The sequence below is a fragment of the Nicrophorus vespilloides genome, unplaced genomic scaffold (genome assembly GCF_001412225.1).
Source record: "Nicrophorus vespilloides isolate i.1.1-1 unplaced genomic scaffold, Nicve_v1.0, whole genome shotgun sequence".
NCBI lineage: Eukaryota > Metazoa > Arthropoda > Insecta > Coleoptera > Silphidae > Nicrophorus > Nicrophorus vespilloides.
In genome coordinates this window covers 910,630-927,332 of record NW_017100088.1, presented here as the reverse complement: position 1 = coordinate 927,332, position 16,703 = coordinate 910,630, and the positions used below count along the sequence as shown (strand labels likewise).

The 16,703-nt window shown below is 30.3% G+C and overlaps 3 protein-coding genes across 4 annotated transcripts; 1 reads left to right on the top strand and 2 right to left on the bottom strand.

Moving 5' to 3' along the window:
* Positions 1-1,580: 1,580 nt before the first annotated feature.
* Positions 1,581-2,357, bottom strand: LOC108567400. The gene is made up of 6 exons (XM_017927831.1): positions 2,304-2,357; positions 2,166-2,253; positions 2,022-2,110; positions 1,870-1,972; positions 1,745-1,809; positions 1,581-1,685 (listed from the first exon to the last, which is right to left on the bottom strand). The coding sequence occupies exons 1-6, from the start codon at positions 2,355-2,357 to the stop codon at positions 1,668-1,670; spliced, it is 417 nt and encodes a 138-aa protein (XP_017783320.1). The 3' UTR covers positions 1,581-1,667.
* A 3,291-nt stretch (positions 2,358-5,648) lies between these two features.
* LOC108567397 lies at positions 5,649-9,098 on the bottom strand. Of its 2 annotated transcripts, none has more exons than XM_017927827.1 (10): positions 8,916-9,098; positions 8,772-8,859; positions 8,627-8,715; positions 8,463-8,568; positions 8,343-8,407; positions 6,214-6,301; positions 6,070-6,158; positions 5,909-6,011; positions 5,792-5,856; positions 5,649-5,732 (listed from the first exon to the last, which is right to left on the bottom strand). In XM_017927827.1, exons 1-10 carry the CDS (start codon positions 8,967-8,969, stop codon positions 5,715-5,717), a joined length of 765 nt encoding a protein of 254 aa, XP_017783316.1. In that variant the 5' UTR covers positions 8,970-9,098; the 3' UTR covers positions 5,649-5,714. The 2 variants fall into 2 exon arrangements, with proteins under 2 accessions (XP_017783316.1, XP_017783317.1); XM_017927828.1 differs by having other exon boundaries at positions 5,909-5,962.
* A 2,126-nt stretch (positions 9,099-11,224) lies between these two features.
* LOC108567392 (E3 ubiquitin-protein ligase SHPRH) lies at positions 11,225-16,554 on the top strand. The gene is made up of 17 exons (XM_017927815.1): positions 11,225-11,342; positions 11,400-11,723; positions 11,779-11,940; positions 11,995-12,728; positions 12,778-12,999; positions 13,054-13,249; positions 13,308-13,471; positions 13,523-13,693; positions 13,747-13,924; positions 13,976-14,241; positions 14,294-14,484; positions 14,537-14,990; positions 15,045-15,233; positions 15,328-15,555; positions 15,610-15,921; positions 15,978-16,138; positions 16,196-16,554. The coding sequence occupies exons 2-17, from the start codon at positions 11,432-11,434 to the stop codon at positions 16,362-16,364; spliced, it is 4,089 nt and encodes a 1,362-aa protein (XP_017783304.1). The 5' UTR covers positions 11,225-11,342; positions 11,400-11,431; the 3' UTR covers positions 16,365-16,554.
* Positions 16,555-16,703: the final 149 nt, after the last annotated feature.

Sequence of the window (16,703 nt, the reverse complement as noted above, 5' to 3'; positions counted from 1 at the left end):
TGTTGTATATTTATTGATCGATACATACTTAACTATTCCTATCTAAATGAATCCAAACAATGTATTATTATGGCTGTAAAAAGTATCCATAAAGTAAACTGAAATTTTAATACAATTAGAATAAATTTTCATACATTTATTTATTATATCTAACAAAAGTTCGCTAAATTGGCTGGAATAACACAAAATAAAAACAATTTTATTTTAATATTTTTAATTTACATCCTTTTGTAATTTCTCTACATAATTTCCATTTATTTCAATACATTTCTTAAATCAGTAGAGCCACCTTTCAAAACATTTCTCAAAATCGAGCGTTTCAACTCATCTGATCTATTCATTGGAACTGAAGACTCTTACTTCATTTTTATTTAATTTTCGGAAACAGCCAGAAATCAGAAGGCGCTAGGTCGGTAGAATAAAATGTTGGGCGAATTTCATTGATGGTTGGTTGGTAGTGTGAGAGGGAGCATTATTCGTGCAGCCAAAGTGACATTTGCGACAAAGCCATAGCATTCAAGCCTAGTTCATCAACTACCATTTCCTATGTCTCTTGGATCTTCGTCAATTTTTGCCTTCACCGGGGCTACATTTGTATCATCGGTCGAAGATATTGGGAAACCTTCACAAGGATCGTCCTCCACAGAAAAATGTTCTGCCTGAAATCTTTGAAATCACTTGGAAATAGTCACAAGGGATGATGCATTCAATCCATATGCATTTTGGCATTCCTGGAAAATTTGACGTCGAAATCCGTATAGAACGGCAAAACACATTTTTACTGTGTTGGTTGTGGAATTTCTACCAACCTTACATCACTAATCTTGCATTTTCTCCTATCCATTCTTACCGATTTTCTTGAAATATGATATGAAATTAGATTATAACAAATTGAGAAACAATTTTTATTTTTTCAGAAACAAATGAATTAATGCCAATGTAGCGAACTTTTGTTAGACCCCTCGTATAAAAGTAAATACGTGAAAGATTAATTGCATTAAAAAAAATAGATTTCTAGTTATTATCAATTGTTTTTTCTTTGTCAGTAATTATTATTCATAGTAATTCACGTTCAATGAAAAATTAAAGCTCAAAAAACCCTATCTTCACATATTATTGATCTCAACTATAAAAGATAAACTCGAAAGATGCATATGAAAGTTGGATATTTGATGAACGTATACTCAATTTTTGCCGTAGTTTCATTAATTGCACTGTAATTTAAGTTCAAAATGACGCAATAAAAAATTAAAGCAATTTCTTCACATTTTATTGATTTTATCAAAAATTGGATATAATAGTTCCAATGAACTTACTTCGAATTAAAGGATGGACTACGCCAAAATCATAAATTTATTCAAACGCTTGCAATTATTAATTTCTTAATAAACATAAACCGTTCAAAGATAATGTTTGATGATGTTAACTCCTTAGGACCATTCACTGTACTTGCACAAATATCAAGTTAAATGAAAAACATGAATTAGTCAATTCGTCAATAAAATTAGTCAAGATCATATATTTCTATAATTAATACATATTTTGCAAATAATATAAGCATACTACTCAAAATTATCCTACAGAGAAAAGCATAAAATGTCTACACTAAATTTAAAGTAAATCATATCCATATTTGAAATATCCAAGACGTGTATAGAAATAGGCTCTCAAAAGATGAAAAATACCTAAAATAATTAAAAATATTTATACAACAAACAAAACATACAAAGCTAAGAAACTCTACCTTTGGATCATACTCATACAAGCATTTGTTGAACAGGAAAACTGTCTCGCACATATCAGCACCAACTGGAAGAGTTATTTAATTAACGTAACGATACAAAAAATATAAGTGAATATTTCAATTACCTGGGGCATCTTTGCAATGGATGACGCTGGGCGCATAAATATCTCTGATATCATCTGGAAAACCGTCGATATATAGCTTAAAGTTAATAGTATCACCATTTAGCTGCAATTTGTAAATTATTAAGGATATTAATAAGCTATATAATATTTACCCTTCCCATTTTCTCTAAAATGCATTTGAAATAACACCACATTTGTTTATCAGTACTAAATTCGCCCTTAAACACAGCGTTCACAACATCTGTAACACATAATTTAATTCATACAAAATATTAAGTAATTCCTTGGATGCAAACCTTCATTAGCTCCAGTTTCGGTAAGACATGACGCCCTTAAAGATTTGGCTATATCTTGGAAGACTGGCGGTACATTTGTGTCAGAGCACTATGAAAAAATAAAATTAATAAAAATCGTAAATCATTTGATTTTCTTACATATATCCCTGTTGTGGCAAAGGCCAAAATGAAGAAAACAGCAACGTTGGACATTTTCGATTATGTGATATAGAATTGTCGGAAAATTCATACTTATATAAGACATTTGCATACCTCAGTGTATCAAGAAATTGGTTAGCATTATAACGTTTAATATTCTATAATTACTCTATTAAGTTAATATATAGTACTTTAATTTTGATTTACTGTTTACATGAATGAAAAATTAATTAATTTGTATTGCAAGTATAAAATTTTAGTAACATGTTGTATATTTATCCATATATACTTAACTAATCATATCTAAATGAATCCAAACAGTATATTATTATTGCTGTACAAAGTACAGATATGTTAAATAAATTGATATTGCAATAAATTTTCATTCATTTATTTATTATAAATTAATCTGTGTCAAGTTAAACTGTGTTAAAATTTATGAATTCTATAAAAGAAAACAAATATGAATAGTTGTTGTTAATTACATCCTCATAGTGAGTAAGATCAAGAATTGCTTTAGGCAAAAATTTTACTTTCATTATTACTATACACTCCGCCAGCATGCGGAAGAATCATTAACAAGGTTTTTGGTTTCGTAAATAAGAGATGGCCTTAGTTCTATAAATAATTTGCTCGATTATAAAGTAATTATTAAAATTATTATTACAAATATTGTTATTTGTATTGAAATATTTCTAGGAATACATAACATGCAATATACGTCGATCACAGGTTAATAATTAATTAACACGTTGAAGACGGCATGACCCACCGGTGGGTCATAAACAGTGTATAATAGTTTTGTCGCTATGCACGCCACTGATTTTGACTAAGTATAATCTTAAATATCTTACGTCAATTACAAAGCTTAAACTCCAATACATTTTTTATACACACTTTAATAATACGTGATATTGTGACATAATTTATGAATACTTTACAAAATAAATTGCGAGACACATTTCTCATAATTGTTATAAACTGTTTAAAAAATGTAAAAGAAAAGTTTCAGCTTGTAATTAACGTAAGATATTTAAGATTATTAAACTCCTTCCTTAGATCGTCAATTAAATAAAAATAAAACTATGCTTTTTATAATACAAACTGGGAATAATTGGTCAATAAAAGTTGCATTAATTATACCTTTTATCTGAAGGAATGGTAAAATGTATAATTTTTATTTTGTGTTGGTTGGAAGAATTAAAATACAATTATATGAACTTACTACTCGCATTTTATTATTATTTCAATTCATACAAATTAATTTTAATGCTTAATTATAAATAAATATATTTATAGTGTATATCTTTTTTTTATTATGTCATAGTATATTTAATTTACAATCTTATTCCTGCGAACATTCATTAAATCTAATGGCGGTAGACATTTGGTAAACTTCCCAATGGAAGTTTTTACCATTATATTTTTCTGTAATTTGTTGGTTGGATGCCGTCTTATAAGTAAACTTCGGTATATTGATGCTCTGCGATTCCACTATTCCCTTTGTTTGTGTATCTGCTGCTATCCTTAACACTGTCATTGTCCATCGAATTGGCTAAAGGTCCATGTGCTGAACCTCATTCATTTGATTGTCCATCTGTGATGAACGATGGCCCTATTGCTGCAAGAACCGAGTGAGCTCACAAAGGGCTATTAGTCGCCCATAGTGTATATCAAATAAAAATCTGTATAAAATTATTAAAAATTCAGAGCATCGAGCAAACACTGCAATTCTAATTCATGAAATTTTGTTATACTGTTTATTGAACTTGTTATATTGCTAATTTACAAATTAGCGAGAAGAGAATATCAAGTATATTTTTCGGTCTTGTAGATAACCATCACCATAACCATCACCCGATAATTCTTAAACCTAAATTAGAATAATTTTATGTAATAATGTTCATTAACAGTTTGGAGAATAAAGTGTGGAAAATAATATCACTTAAATGACCTCGATTTTCTTGTTGACACGTAATAACTCTTTTTAAAGCATTTCTGGCTCCAAATTTGTTATTTCTTTACATTTACATATTTTATTTAAGCTGGTTTATGTAATCAAGTGCCGTTAAATTTGAAAAACGGGGAGGAAAAGCGAAATCTGAAATTTTCGAAATAATTCTGTCCCCAAATTTATTGTCATATCTACATCATTGTTCTGAATCTCATGCTAACAAGTTTTAGGCCAATTGATTTGTATAGAAACATTTTCAAATCAAGTTTCAATATTAGTCTTAGCTATGTTCTGGAGATGCCAAACACGTCGACGAGTAGACACAAATGAATCATCGTTGACACTCTGTCTTGCAGCCATCACAGCTACTTCATTGCGAACAGGTCGATGAACATTTCATCGTTCATGATCACATACTGCACCAAGTTCCTAAAAACGGCTGATTAAGTTTCTAATCATGTTAAAAAATAATTTTGGGGCCCTTTAAACATTTTTTTTTATAATTTAAAATCGCAACTCTAGTGAAACTTTTGAAACGTAGCGCAGCCTAAATGATTGGTACAGGCTCACATTCCTGCCTGCCGGTTCGCATAAGGCTGCCGGGCCCTCAAAGCGCGCGTCCCTATTCTATAATTTTGACTCGTTCTTGCACTGATTATGTAGCCTATAAAAAAATTTAAATTTCTTTATAATCTGCAACAAAAATAGATTAAAAGCTATACAAAACTCAAAAGTTATAAATATTTTAAAACAATCAGTCCAAGATCGCAATTACATATGAAAGTTGGATATTTGGGTAATGCAAAATGTATTTAATTATTGCTGTGGTTTCTTGCATTTGTCCGTAATTTACGTCAAAAAATGAAGTTAACGTCGAAGAAGCATTATCTTCACATTTTTTTTATTTTTTTAGAAACCAGATGGAATTGATCTAAAAGATGTAGGTATAATTATCATTCTAGGATTTCATGGAACTTCTATTCAACTGGAATTAAATTGAATTGAAAGACACCTTGGATAGATGAGCTCTGTTTTGCCGTGTTGCAGCTATTGGATAGCTTTAAAGAATGGACACAACATTAATAATTAATAAATTTAAACAGAGTTTATGTTTGCTACCCGAATTCTTTATTAACCGATCATCTATTTAAGAAGCGTCTTAATAAAGCTTAAACTCATTACTAGCTGTAGCTCTAAACAATCATCCACTATAATTCTATATACATCCTTTCACAAATTTCGAGATACATGATAAACTTAAAATAGCCATAATTCAAGAACATTTATAATTTTCTACAATTAATACATATTTTTCAAATTAGTTAAGCATATTACTAAAAAATTATCCACAACTAAAAGCTTCAAAAAATGTATAGTATATAAAGAATAATGTTATTGTGAATTATCCAAATCATATCCATATCAAAAATATCTAAGACGTGTACAGAAATGGGCTTTTAAAAGACGAAAAATATCTGAAAGAATTAAAGACATTTATACAACAAACCAAACCGCCAAAGCTAAGAAACTCTACCTCTGGATTATGCTCGTACATGCATTTATTAAACAGGAAAACTGTCTCACAGATATCAGCTCCAACTGAAATAATTAATTAATTGACGTAACAAAAAAAATCGAATATTTCAATTACCTGGGCCATCTTCGCAATGTTTGACGCTGGGCGCATAAGAACCTCTGAGATCATCTGGAAAACCATCGATAAATTCCTTAAAATCAACGTTATCACCTTTCAGCTGCAATTGCAAATTATTGACAATACTAATAAGCAAAATTTTGCTATATAATAGTTACCTTTCCCATTTTCTCTAAAATGCATTTGAAATAACACCACACCTGTTTATCATTCCCAAATTCACCCTTAAACACAGCGTTCACAACATCTGCAACACATAGTTTTATTCATGCAAAATATTAAGTAATTCTTTGGATGGAAACCTTCATTAGCTCCAGTTTCAGCAAGACATGTCGCCCTTAATGATTTAGCTATATCTTTGAAGACGGCTGGTACATTTGTGTCTGCGCACTATGAAAAATGAAAATTCATAATAATCGTAAATCATTTGATTTTCTTACATATGTCCCTGTTGTGGCAAACGCCAAAATGAAAAAAGCAACAACTTTGGACATTTTCGAATATGTGATGTAGAATAGTACGGAAATTCATACTTATATACGAAATTTGCATACCTCATTGTATCAAAGAAATTAGTAAGCATTATAACATTTAATATTCTATAATTATTTTATTAATTTCATGTCTAGTTATTTCATTTTTATTTATTGTTTACATGAATGAAAAATGAATTAAGTTGTATTGTCAAGTATAGAATTTTAGTAACATGTTGTATATTTAGTTCTTTATCGATATATACTTAACTAATCCTATCTACACGAAACCAAATACTATATTATTTTGGCTGTACAAAGTACAGTAAATTGCAATTTGTTTTATAGTGAATAAGAACAAGTATTGCTTTAGGCAAAAAATTTACTTTCGTTATTATAATGGAAGAACCATTAATAAATGACAATGTCTTTAGTTTCACTTACTTATATAACAATTGTTAAATTTTAAATACATTTTTTTGTTTTTAATTGACATACTTAGTTCCTAGAATGTATAAAATATAATACACATCAATAACAGATGAATGCTAATTGACTTATTAATTGACAAAAGGTATAATTTCAAAATTATATTAGAATCTAATAATTAGATGGAAGAATTGAAATACAATTGTTGGTAAACTATTCGATTTCTTTTATTATTGTACAAATTAATTTTAATGCTGAATTATAAGTAAACATATTTATAGTTATTATTCCATATTTAAATTTAGGTTCCCGGGCGGAAAGACCTCGCCCTTTGGCCTGCCTATTTATATATTTTTTATTTTATGTTAGAATGTACTTTTTTTTATGTATGTATTGCATGAAAATGAATTGCTTATTTACAAATTAACAAGAAAAGAATATCAAATACATTTTGCGGCTCTAATTCTTCGGCTTCAACCTATTCTTCATCTTAAATCAAAAAGTTTCATCAATATGCTGTAATTTGGATTAAAAAAATAAAGTAATGAAATCTTGATTGTCTCAGAAATTATAATTGACAGAATGCATATAAAATTTGAATAATTGGTTAATGTAACGTGTTTTCAAATTTTCCAGTTGCATGCAATTCTCCTTCAAAACTGACGTAATTACAAATTAACGATAGTAAAAGCAGTGTCTTCAATTTTTATTGATTTTCTCAGAAACTATAACAAATACAATGGATTAAGAAGATCCATATGAAAGTTGGATATTTGGAAAATGCAAATATCAGTTATTGTTTCATCTATTGGGCTGCAATTTGCAAATGAAATAATTAAATGTTAACACTTCACATTTTTGTGATTTTCTAAAAAAATATCAGAGATAGAATGGATCCAAAAGATGTAGGTTTAAGGAAGATTTTTTGATTTCATTCAACTTCTATTCTAATGGGATTTGACTAATATCAAATTGGATTTCAGTTGCAGTAATTGAGACAGTCAATTAACAAAAAACAGTTAGTGATGTTTCACTATGCAAATTGTTTGGTAACTTAGCCCCAACTATTAGCACATTTAGAATATAATCCGTCAAAGTCGATGTTCGCTACCCGAATTCTTACTGAACCGATCAATGACTTAAGAAGCGTCTTAATGAAGTTTAAACTCATTAGCTCACAACGATCATCCACTGCAATTCTAAATACATTTTTCCACAAATTTAATGGTAAATGGTAAAAATTAAAAAAGCATAATTGAAGATAATATAAATCTATAATTGATACCTATTTTTCAAATTAGATAAGCATATTACTAAAAATCATCCTACAGAGAAAAGCATAATCTTTTTGTAGTATATAAAGAATAAAACACTAATTTTAATGTAATTGCGAATTATCCAAATCATATCCATATTCAAAATATAAAAGGCGTGTACAGAAATAGTCTCTCAAAATATGAAAAATACCTGAAAATATTAAAAACATTTACACACAAAAAAACCAAACATACGAAGCTTAGAAACTCTACCTCTGGATTATGCTCAAACAAACATTTGTTGAACAGGAAAAGTGTCTCGCAACCATCAGCACCAACTGGAACAATTATTTAATTAACGTAACGATTAAAAAAAGCGAATAATTCAATTACCTGGGGCATTATCTTTGCAATATTTGAAGCCGGGCACATAAGTATCACTAATCTTCCCTGGAAAAACGGTCATAAGTTTCTTGAAATCAATGTTTTCACCTTTCACCTAAATTTGCAAATTATTAATGATAATAACAAACAAAATGTTGTTATATAATATCTACCGTTCCCATCCTCTGAAAAAGACATTTTAAATAACACCACAACGGTTTGTCATTCGGAAATACTCCGTCATTCGCAGCGTTCACAACATCTGCAACAGATAGTTTCATTCATGCAAAAACATTATGTAATTCGTTAGATTCAAACCCTCGTTAGCTCCAGTTTCAGCAAGACATGACGCCCTTATGGATTTGCCTATAACTTTGTAGGCGGCCGGTATATTTTTCTCAGCGCACTAAGCAAAAGTAAAATTAATATTTAAAAAATCATAAATCTTTTGATTTTTCTTACAAAAATCGCTGTTGTGGCAAACGCCAAAATGAACAAAACAACGACTTTGGACATTTTCGAATATGTGATATCAAAAAGTAGGAAATTTCATATTTATACAAGAAATATGCATACCTCATTGCATCAAGTAATTAGTGAGCTAATGCTTAATATTCTATAATTATTCCATTAATTTGTACTTATTTTTATTTACTGTTTACATGAATGAAAAATGAATTAAGTTCTATTGCAAGTATAGAATTTTAGTAACATGTGTATTCATTTGTCGATATATACTTAACTAATCCTATCTACACGAATCCAAACAATATATTATTATGGCTGTAAAATGTACAGAAATATGAATTAAGTAAATTGAAATTTTGCAAAATTGCAATAAATTGTACTAACTTTATCTATAATAAATAAAAGTGAATAAGTGAAAGTTCAATAACATTATAAAATTAAAATAGTTGTTGTTAATTGTTTCCTCATAGTGAGTAAGATCAAGAATTGCTTTGGGCAATTACATTATTACAATAACGGATATATTCTCCGCCAGCATACGGAAGAACTGTTAATAAATGACAAGGTCTATGGTTTCCTAAATGAAAGATGACCTTAGATTTGCAATTCAATTTGCTCGATTATATAACAATTATTAAATTTATAATAGCAAATATTTTTATTTGAATTGAAATACTTTGTTCTTAGAGTACATAAGATACAATAGACGTAGATCACAGGTTAATGATTAATTGAACTCCTTGGATCGTCAGTTGGTAAAAAGAAAACTTTGTTTATTAGAACACGTACTTGCTATAAGTTTTTAATTGCTTAATGAAAGTTATATTAATTACACCTCGTATACAAGGGAATTTCAAATTTGTGTTGGTTGGAAGAATTAAAATACAATTATTTGAACTTTATATTATTGCAATTCCTACAAATTAATTTGAATGCTGTATTATATATAAATATATTTATAGTCTACATACATTAAAAAATAAAATAAATTCACAGAAATTAAGATCATCAAACAAAGACTGAGTTAGAATTCATATTATTGTTATTGATTTTCTTAGATACTATAATAGATAGTATAGATGCAAATAAAATGCAACGTGAATTCAATCATTGCTGTGTTTTCATCGATTCGCCTAAAATTCGCGTTCAAAACTGAAATAAGGAAAAATTATTGCACGAAAAAGCTGTGTCTTCATATTTTATTTAATTTCACAGAAAGTGTAATAGATAGAATAGATCCAAAAGATGCATGTGAAAGTTGGATATTTGGAGAATGCAACGTGAATTCAATCATTGCTGTTTTTTAATCAATTCGGCTAAAATTCGCGTTCGAAAATGAACTATGGAAAAATGATTTTTCGTAAAAACAATGTCTTTACATTTTATTTAATTTCATAGAAAGTGTAATACATAGAATAGATTCAAAAGGTGCATATGAAATCTCGATGTTTGTAGAATGCAGCGTGTATTCAATTATTACTGCTATTTCATCAATTCGGATAAAATTTGCGTTCAAAAATAAACTAAGAAAAAAATATTGTTTATAATACATAGAATAGATCCAAAAGATGCACGTGAAAGTTGGATATTTGGAGAATGCAACGTGAGTTCAATCATTGATGTGTTTTCATTAGTTCGCCTACAATTATCGTTCAAATATGAAGTAAGGAAAAATTATTTTTCGTAAAAGCAGTGTCTTTACATTTTATTTAATTTCACAGAAAGTGTAATACATAGAATAGATCCAAAAGATGCATGTGAAAGTAGAATTATTTGGAGAATGTAAAATGTACGTGAATTCAATTATTACGGGGTTTTCAATAATTTGGATACAATTTGCATTCAAAAATGAACTAAACAAAAATTATAACTCGTAAAAGTAATGTCTTTACATTTTATTTATTTTCACAGAAAGTGAAACTCAAAAAGGCCTTTAATCTTAAAATGGCCCCACGACAATTAATGTTATATTTCAAGAAATGATCCCTTAAAATTCTAGAATACAAATGGGCCTCAAAATGAATGAGACCCTTATTTAATGAGGCCAAATCCTCCAATGGGATTAACTGAAAATTTCATCTAAGGGATGAAAATCTCTGAATCAAGGCTCAACATTTTTAAAACTTTAGAAACTTTGAAGGATCCTGGAGTTTCCTTTTATACTGATTGCATTTCATTACATTCAAGAATCTCTTCATTTAAATTTTTATATTTTAGTGGACTATAATCTAATAGAATGAATACCAAGCTTGGGTATATGTTTGGTTGCATAACTGAAAATGTCAAATCAGTCAAATAACAAACACAATCAACAACACTGCTAAACACTGCCGTTTACTTTCGTTAAGTACAAAATGTGCATGATTTGCATATTATAAGTTAATAAAATATATTCTATATCGACAAATCAATTATTCTTGCGTAAGTAATTAGAATGTTATTGAATTTTATGTAAAAAAACGTAAATTTCTATTACAGACATAACCTCTTTCACAAAGAAAACAACAGAAATGTTTTCCAACAGTCAAATAATTGTTAAGGTGAAAAAGGCTAAGAAGGCAAGGTCCAAGAAAACACAGAATCCCAAAAGTTATGCAATCAATTCACCCACAGATGATATGCAAAAGTATTGTCTTGGAGATTTTCATTTAGGAATTACAGACACAGTCTTGCCAGCAGAGTGGAAAACTTGCACATTCCAAATCGAGAGTTTAGACACGGTCGATTATTTAATCCTGAGGTTTGACAAAGGGGTTGAAACATATGCAATTGATCTGCAGGCTGATGCACCCTTAATAATAAGTATTGTTATCAATATTTTATAGTATTAGAAATTAGTTGAACTATTTCTTTTTAGGTATACCACAAACAAAAGCGTTTTCAGTAAGATTCATCCAGCAGGAAAGAGACATTAAAATTGAATTATATTTGAAGCAATTGTCAACTAATTTTAATGGAAGATTTAGTAATAAAATAAAAGATATTTTCCAAATCTTATTCAACATTCATGAAGTCAATCGTAAATATTAATTGAAACTGCTTATACTATTTAGTTATCTTAAATTGGTTTTAGAATGTGATAATGCTGTGACAACAGAAAACCTCAGAAGTTTTTATAAGAAAATCCACCTAAAACAGAAGTGCTCAAAAATACCTCAGTATGAAGTACAATCAGTACATTTGAAACCAGTATTAAGACAGTATCAAGAGCAAGCTGTTATGTGGATGGTCCATCGTGAGAAACATGTGAATAATGAGGAAACTATACATCCCAGTTATTTGTCTATATTGCTCAAATCTGGTGAATCCATATATTATAATAAATTTAATGGGTACGTTTTGTTAGAGCAACCAGTTTGCAAACCTTTAAGCAATAGTGGAATATTAGCTGATGAAATGGGTCTAGGGAAAACTGTTGAAGTATTAGCTTGCATCTTGGCCCATCCAAAGGAACCATACAGTGCATCTAAAAGTGATGTTAAAATATACAGAGGAAAGAAGCGTATTTCTCGAGTTGAAAAGGACGATGAGGTTTGCGAGAAGCGACAAAAATTAGAAGATTTGTACATGTCTGGGAAATCTGCAAATAGAGCGGCTCTGGAATCCTGGTATGATTTAGAACTGAAAAGCATGACTGCAAGAAAGAAAGAAAAAGTCGAAGTAGTTACGTGCGTTTGTGGCGGTTCTGGTGATAAAAAGGGTTGCGTTAAATGCGTCGATTGTCTTAAAATGCAACACAAGAAATGTATGGGTTTTAATGCTGATGTTAACGAAATTTACAGATGTCCGCAATGTTGGAAACAACAGGTAAACAAGTTTGTTGTTTAACCAATTTTTTTTATTACATTGCTTTTAGCCTCTACTTAATGCGAAAGGTACACTTATCGTTTGTCCGAGAAATCTAAAGGATCAATGGATAAAAGAGATTAAGAAGCACGTCGAGAGTTGCTTGACAGTTTTTATATATAATGGATCATCCGAACTGCCCGTCTATCCCACTGATTTGCTCAATTACGATATTGTTCTTACAACCTATAACGTCTTACAAAATGATCTTAAGCTTTCTGAAGTTTCAGAGGTATTTAATTTAAAATTTGTAATATTCGATGTAGTAATTTATATGATTTTAAAGAGCAAACCGTTGCGGAATGCCGCAAAGTACGCAGCGCCTGGTAGTCCCATTATTTTGTTAAACTGGTGGCGTCTATGTTTGGATGAAGCCCAGATAGTAGAAAGTTCTACTATAATGGTGTCCGAAATGGCTCAAAAAATCAGCAGCGCCTATAGATGGGCTGTAACAGGTACTCCAATTTCAAAAGGAATATCAGGTAAATAAATTATATGATTATTCACATGAAATATAGAGAAAAAATCTCTTGATTTCAGATCTCCATGGATTAATCAGCTATTTGCAATTGGAACCATTTTGCAATTTCGAAACGTGGACAAATATATTGTATAAACCTTACAAGGAAGGTTGCGATGAACCATTAATTGAATTCATCGCGAAAGTTCTTTGGAGAACGCAAAAAGAAGACGTTCTAGATCAAGTATGTACTTCCTAATTAGATCTCTATGAATATCATAATAACACCTTTCAGATTAATATACCGGAACAAAAAACAATTACCCATATGCTCGAATTCTCAGACGTTGAGCGGTATTTTTACGACAGGGAGCATGAAATGAGTAGTGCTGAATTCCTCAAGAAATTGGCCAATTACGATCTGCAGTTACCTCTGAAGTCGCTTCAAAAGCACGAACTCAAAAAGGTTGTATCTTCTAAATACCAATTCATTTTAAATTACTAATATTAATGTATTAGTTGGTAGCACCATTATTATCTCTGAGGCAAGCTTGCGCTCACCACAACGCTGTTAAAGGGAGATACTTAGTTACCAGAAAGAAAGTTAATTCCGTCGAGGAATTATTGGATGCTTTGATCGCTAAGAACATCACTGAATCAGAAGAAAACTTGAGAGTTATCGTGTCATCTTTGAACGGTAATTTTTACATTATTATATAATATGAATATTAAATTCAAAATGTTTTAGGTTTGGCTGGATTATATTTATTACTCAGCAATCCACCTCAGGCTTTAGTGGAGTATAGAAAAGTTTTGCAGTATTCAAACGAATATGAAGCGGATGCTTCCGATTTCCAGTTAACTGTCGATAATTTACAGTTAATACACACTTTTCATAATTTAGCGGATACACTGAAAACTCATCCGCATCTTGAGAAATTGCCTGGTGATGAATTGCTAGTCTCAAAATGCGAGAAATTACAGTGGAAATACGTGAATAGATTTGAAAAACAAGTAAGTGAAATACATTTGCAATAGAATTTCAAATAATAAGTTCAATTTTTAGACTTCTAAAATATGCAGTGATATTTCGAATTACATAAATGAGATTGAAGAACTCAATGAAGATGTGGATCTGACGGCTACGGAACTATGGAGTACAGTGCTGTTAAATTATTTAACGGAAAATTCACTTTGGAACGAAGTGTTGTCGAAGATAGTAACATACTTAGACAATAATTCATATAAATCCATTACGTAAATTGTTGATAAATGTGTGTATTCGATTGTATTTTATGTTTTATTTTAGTGTTACAGATTATTCATCAGTTTTGGATTTAATATCTTCATGGATTGATGATGTTTCATATCTTCATGACGAAGTTTCCGTTTCTTTATTCAAGCTATTCTACATTGAGGAAGGATCAGTTGCGGTTAACGAGGCGTTAGTTCAAGCAGCGGCAGATTGTCATTTACGCCCAGTTAAGTTAAAGAAAGGCGAGACGAAAAGCAAATGTCCAATTTGTAATATCAATGTTGATTTGGTTAAGTTTGAAAGAAAACTTTACGATATGGCTCAAAAGAAATCAGTTCCGTATACAACTGAAGAAGAAGCGAATACGGGGTCTTGGAAACCGACTGCGGAAGAACACATTTTTCGCCTATTGTACAACTACGCCAAAACCAACAATTTGGATGAAGAAATTATAAAGGATGCAAAATCAATGTTTAAATTGCTGGCTTTGTTTAAGAAAAACTTTAAGGTATTAATTGCTTATATGTATAACAATATATTTTTATCGTTAACAATTTTATAGGAAATGCGAAAGTTCATGCTGTATTTCCAAAGCCAAGTCAGTGCATTGGATGAGGTTGCTATGTGTAAACAAAGGCTTCAGATTAAATTGAGAGATGAAGAGAGTCCCAAAGAGAATCGCGTAATAAGTAGTCTCTCTTACGAAATTAAAAATAGATTGGAACACGTTAATCAACTTGATGAATTTGAGGTAAAATAAATTAAAAATACTTTATAACCGTGATACAAACCAAAAGGATGAGAAACGCTGTTTTATAATCAGTTAATAATACGTTTGCTTGTAGTTGGATTTTCAAAGGGTTTCTTTGGAGGGTGAATATAGACAATACACGGCTTCGTTGGAGAAATGTTTAGGTACAAATAAGTATCTAAAAACTTTGCATCAGCGACAAAGCACCGGTCAAAATTTGGACGCTTGTCCAATCTGTAAAGATCAGCTCGAAACCAAATGGAATATATTACCTTGTGGTCATTCCTATTGCTTGGAATGTATGCAGGTTATACTGGGAAGAGTAATTATTTTATTTCATTAGTAAAGATAATTGAAATTAATTAATCGATTTCAGAACATTTCCAAATTCATACAATGCTCAGTGTGTCGACAAAAGCTGTCAATCAATGACATTAATTTCGTTGAAATAAACAAGAACAAAACTGAAGACGATGATGGCAAAATTAAAGGGAATTGCTCATCGAAAATTGAAGCTGTGGTCCGGTTAATAATGAAGTTGAAGAAAGAGGAACCGGATGTAAAAGTTTTGGTCTTCTCCAATTGGTCTGTCATTTTAGGAGTCTTGAGCGATGTTCTAAGCTTGAACAAAGTGTCGTCGGTGATTTTAAGCACAGCGAATCACCAGAAAACGATCGATAAATTCAAAGTAACTCGATCGATCGACCAAAACGAAAATTGAAAACTAATGTAGCGTCGTTGCAGAATCCCGAGAAGGAGGTCACAGCTTTACTGTTGCAAATATCGTTAGGAGCGAAAGGCCTCAACTTGATAGAAGCTAAGCACGTCATATTTGTTGATCCCGTTTTGGATCCCGCCAATGAACTGCAAGCTATAGGAAGGATCCATAGGATCGGTCAAACGAAGTGAGCAATCATTATCAATCACTCTTAATTTTAGTATTACAATATTTTCCTACACAGGTCAACATTCGTTCATCATTTCTTGATTAAGAACACCATCGAGAAGAAAATTAAAGAGTCTACATCTGCAAATGCAGAAGACTGGGATGCCAATAAAGTAACATTACTTCAGCTGAAACAGTTATTTGAGACAAGTAGTCCAACAGAAGCAATAACAATATCAGATTAACGTTTTTTCAGAATAAGTTGAAAAAAAAAATATTATACAAGATATACCACTTTTTATGGTTTAAATGTAAGTATTTATTTTTGTAAATGTCTTAAGTTTTAAACATTTATTTTAACCAAATAATGTAATAGATACAACAAACAATATCAGTATTTTTGTAAACACGTAACTAAATTCCATTTCTTGGAAATACACTATTTTCTATAATTGCAGCAAGAAAAACTCGTTTTATACCTAAGTATTACTATATGTCAATATGTATACTTATTAAATATATAACTTAAGATACTTGTTCTTTTGCATATGAAACATCCTAAGTTTATAAAGAATAAAGTGTAG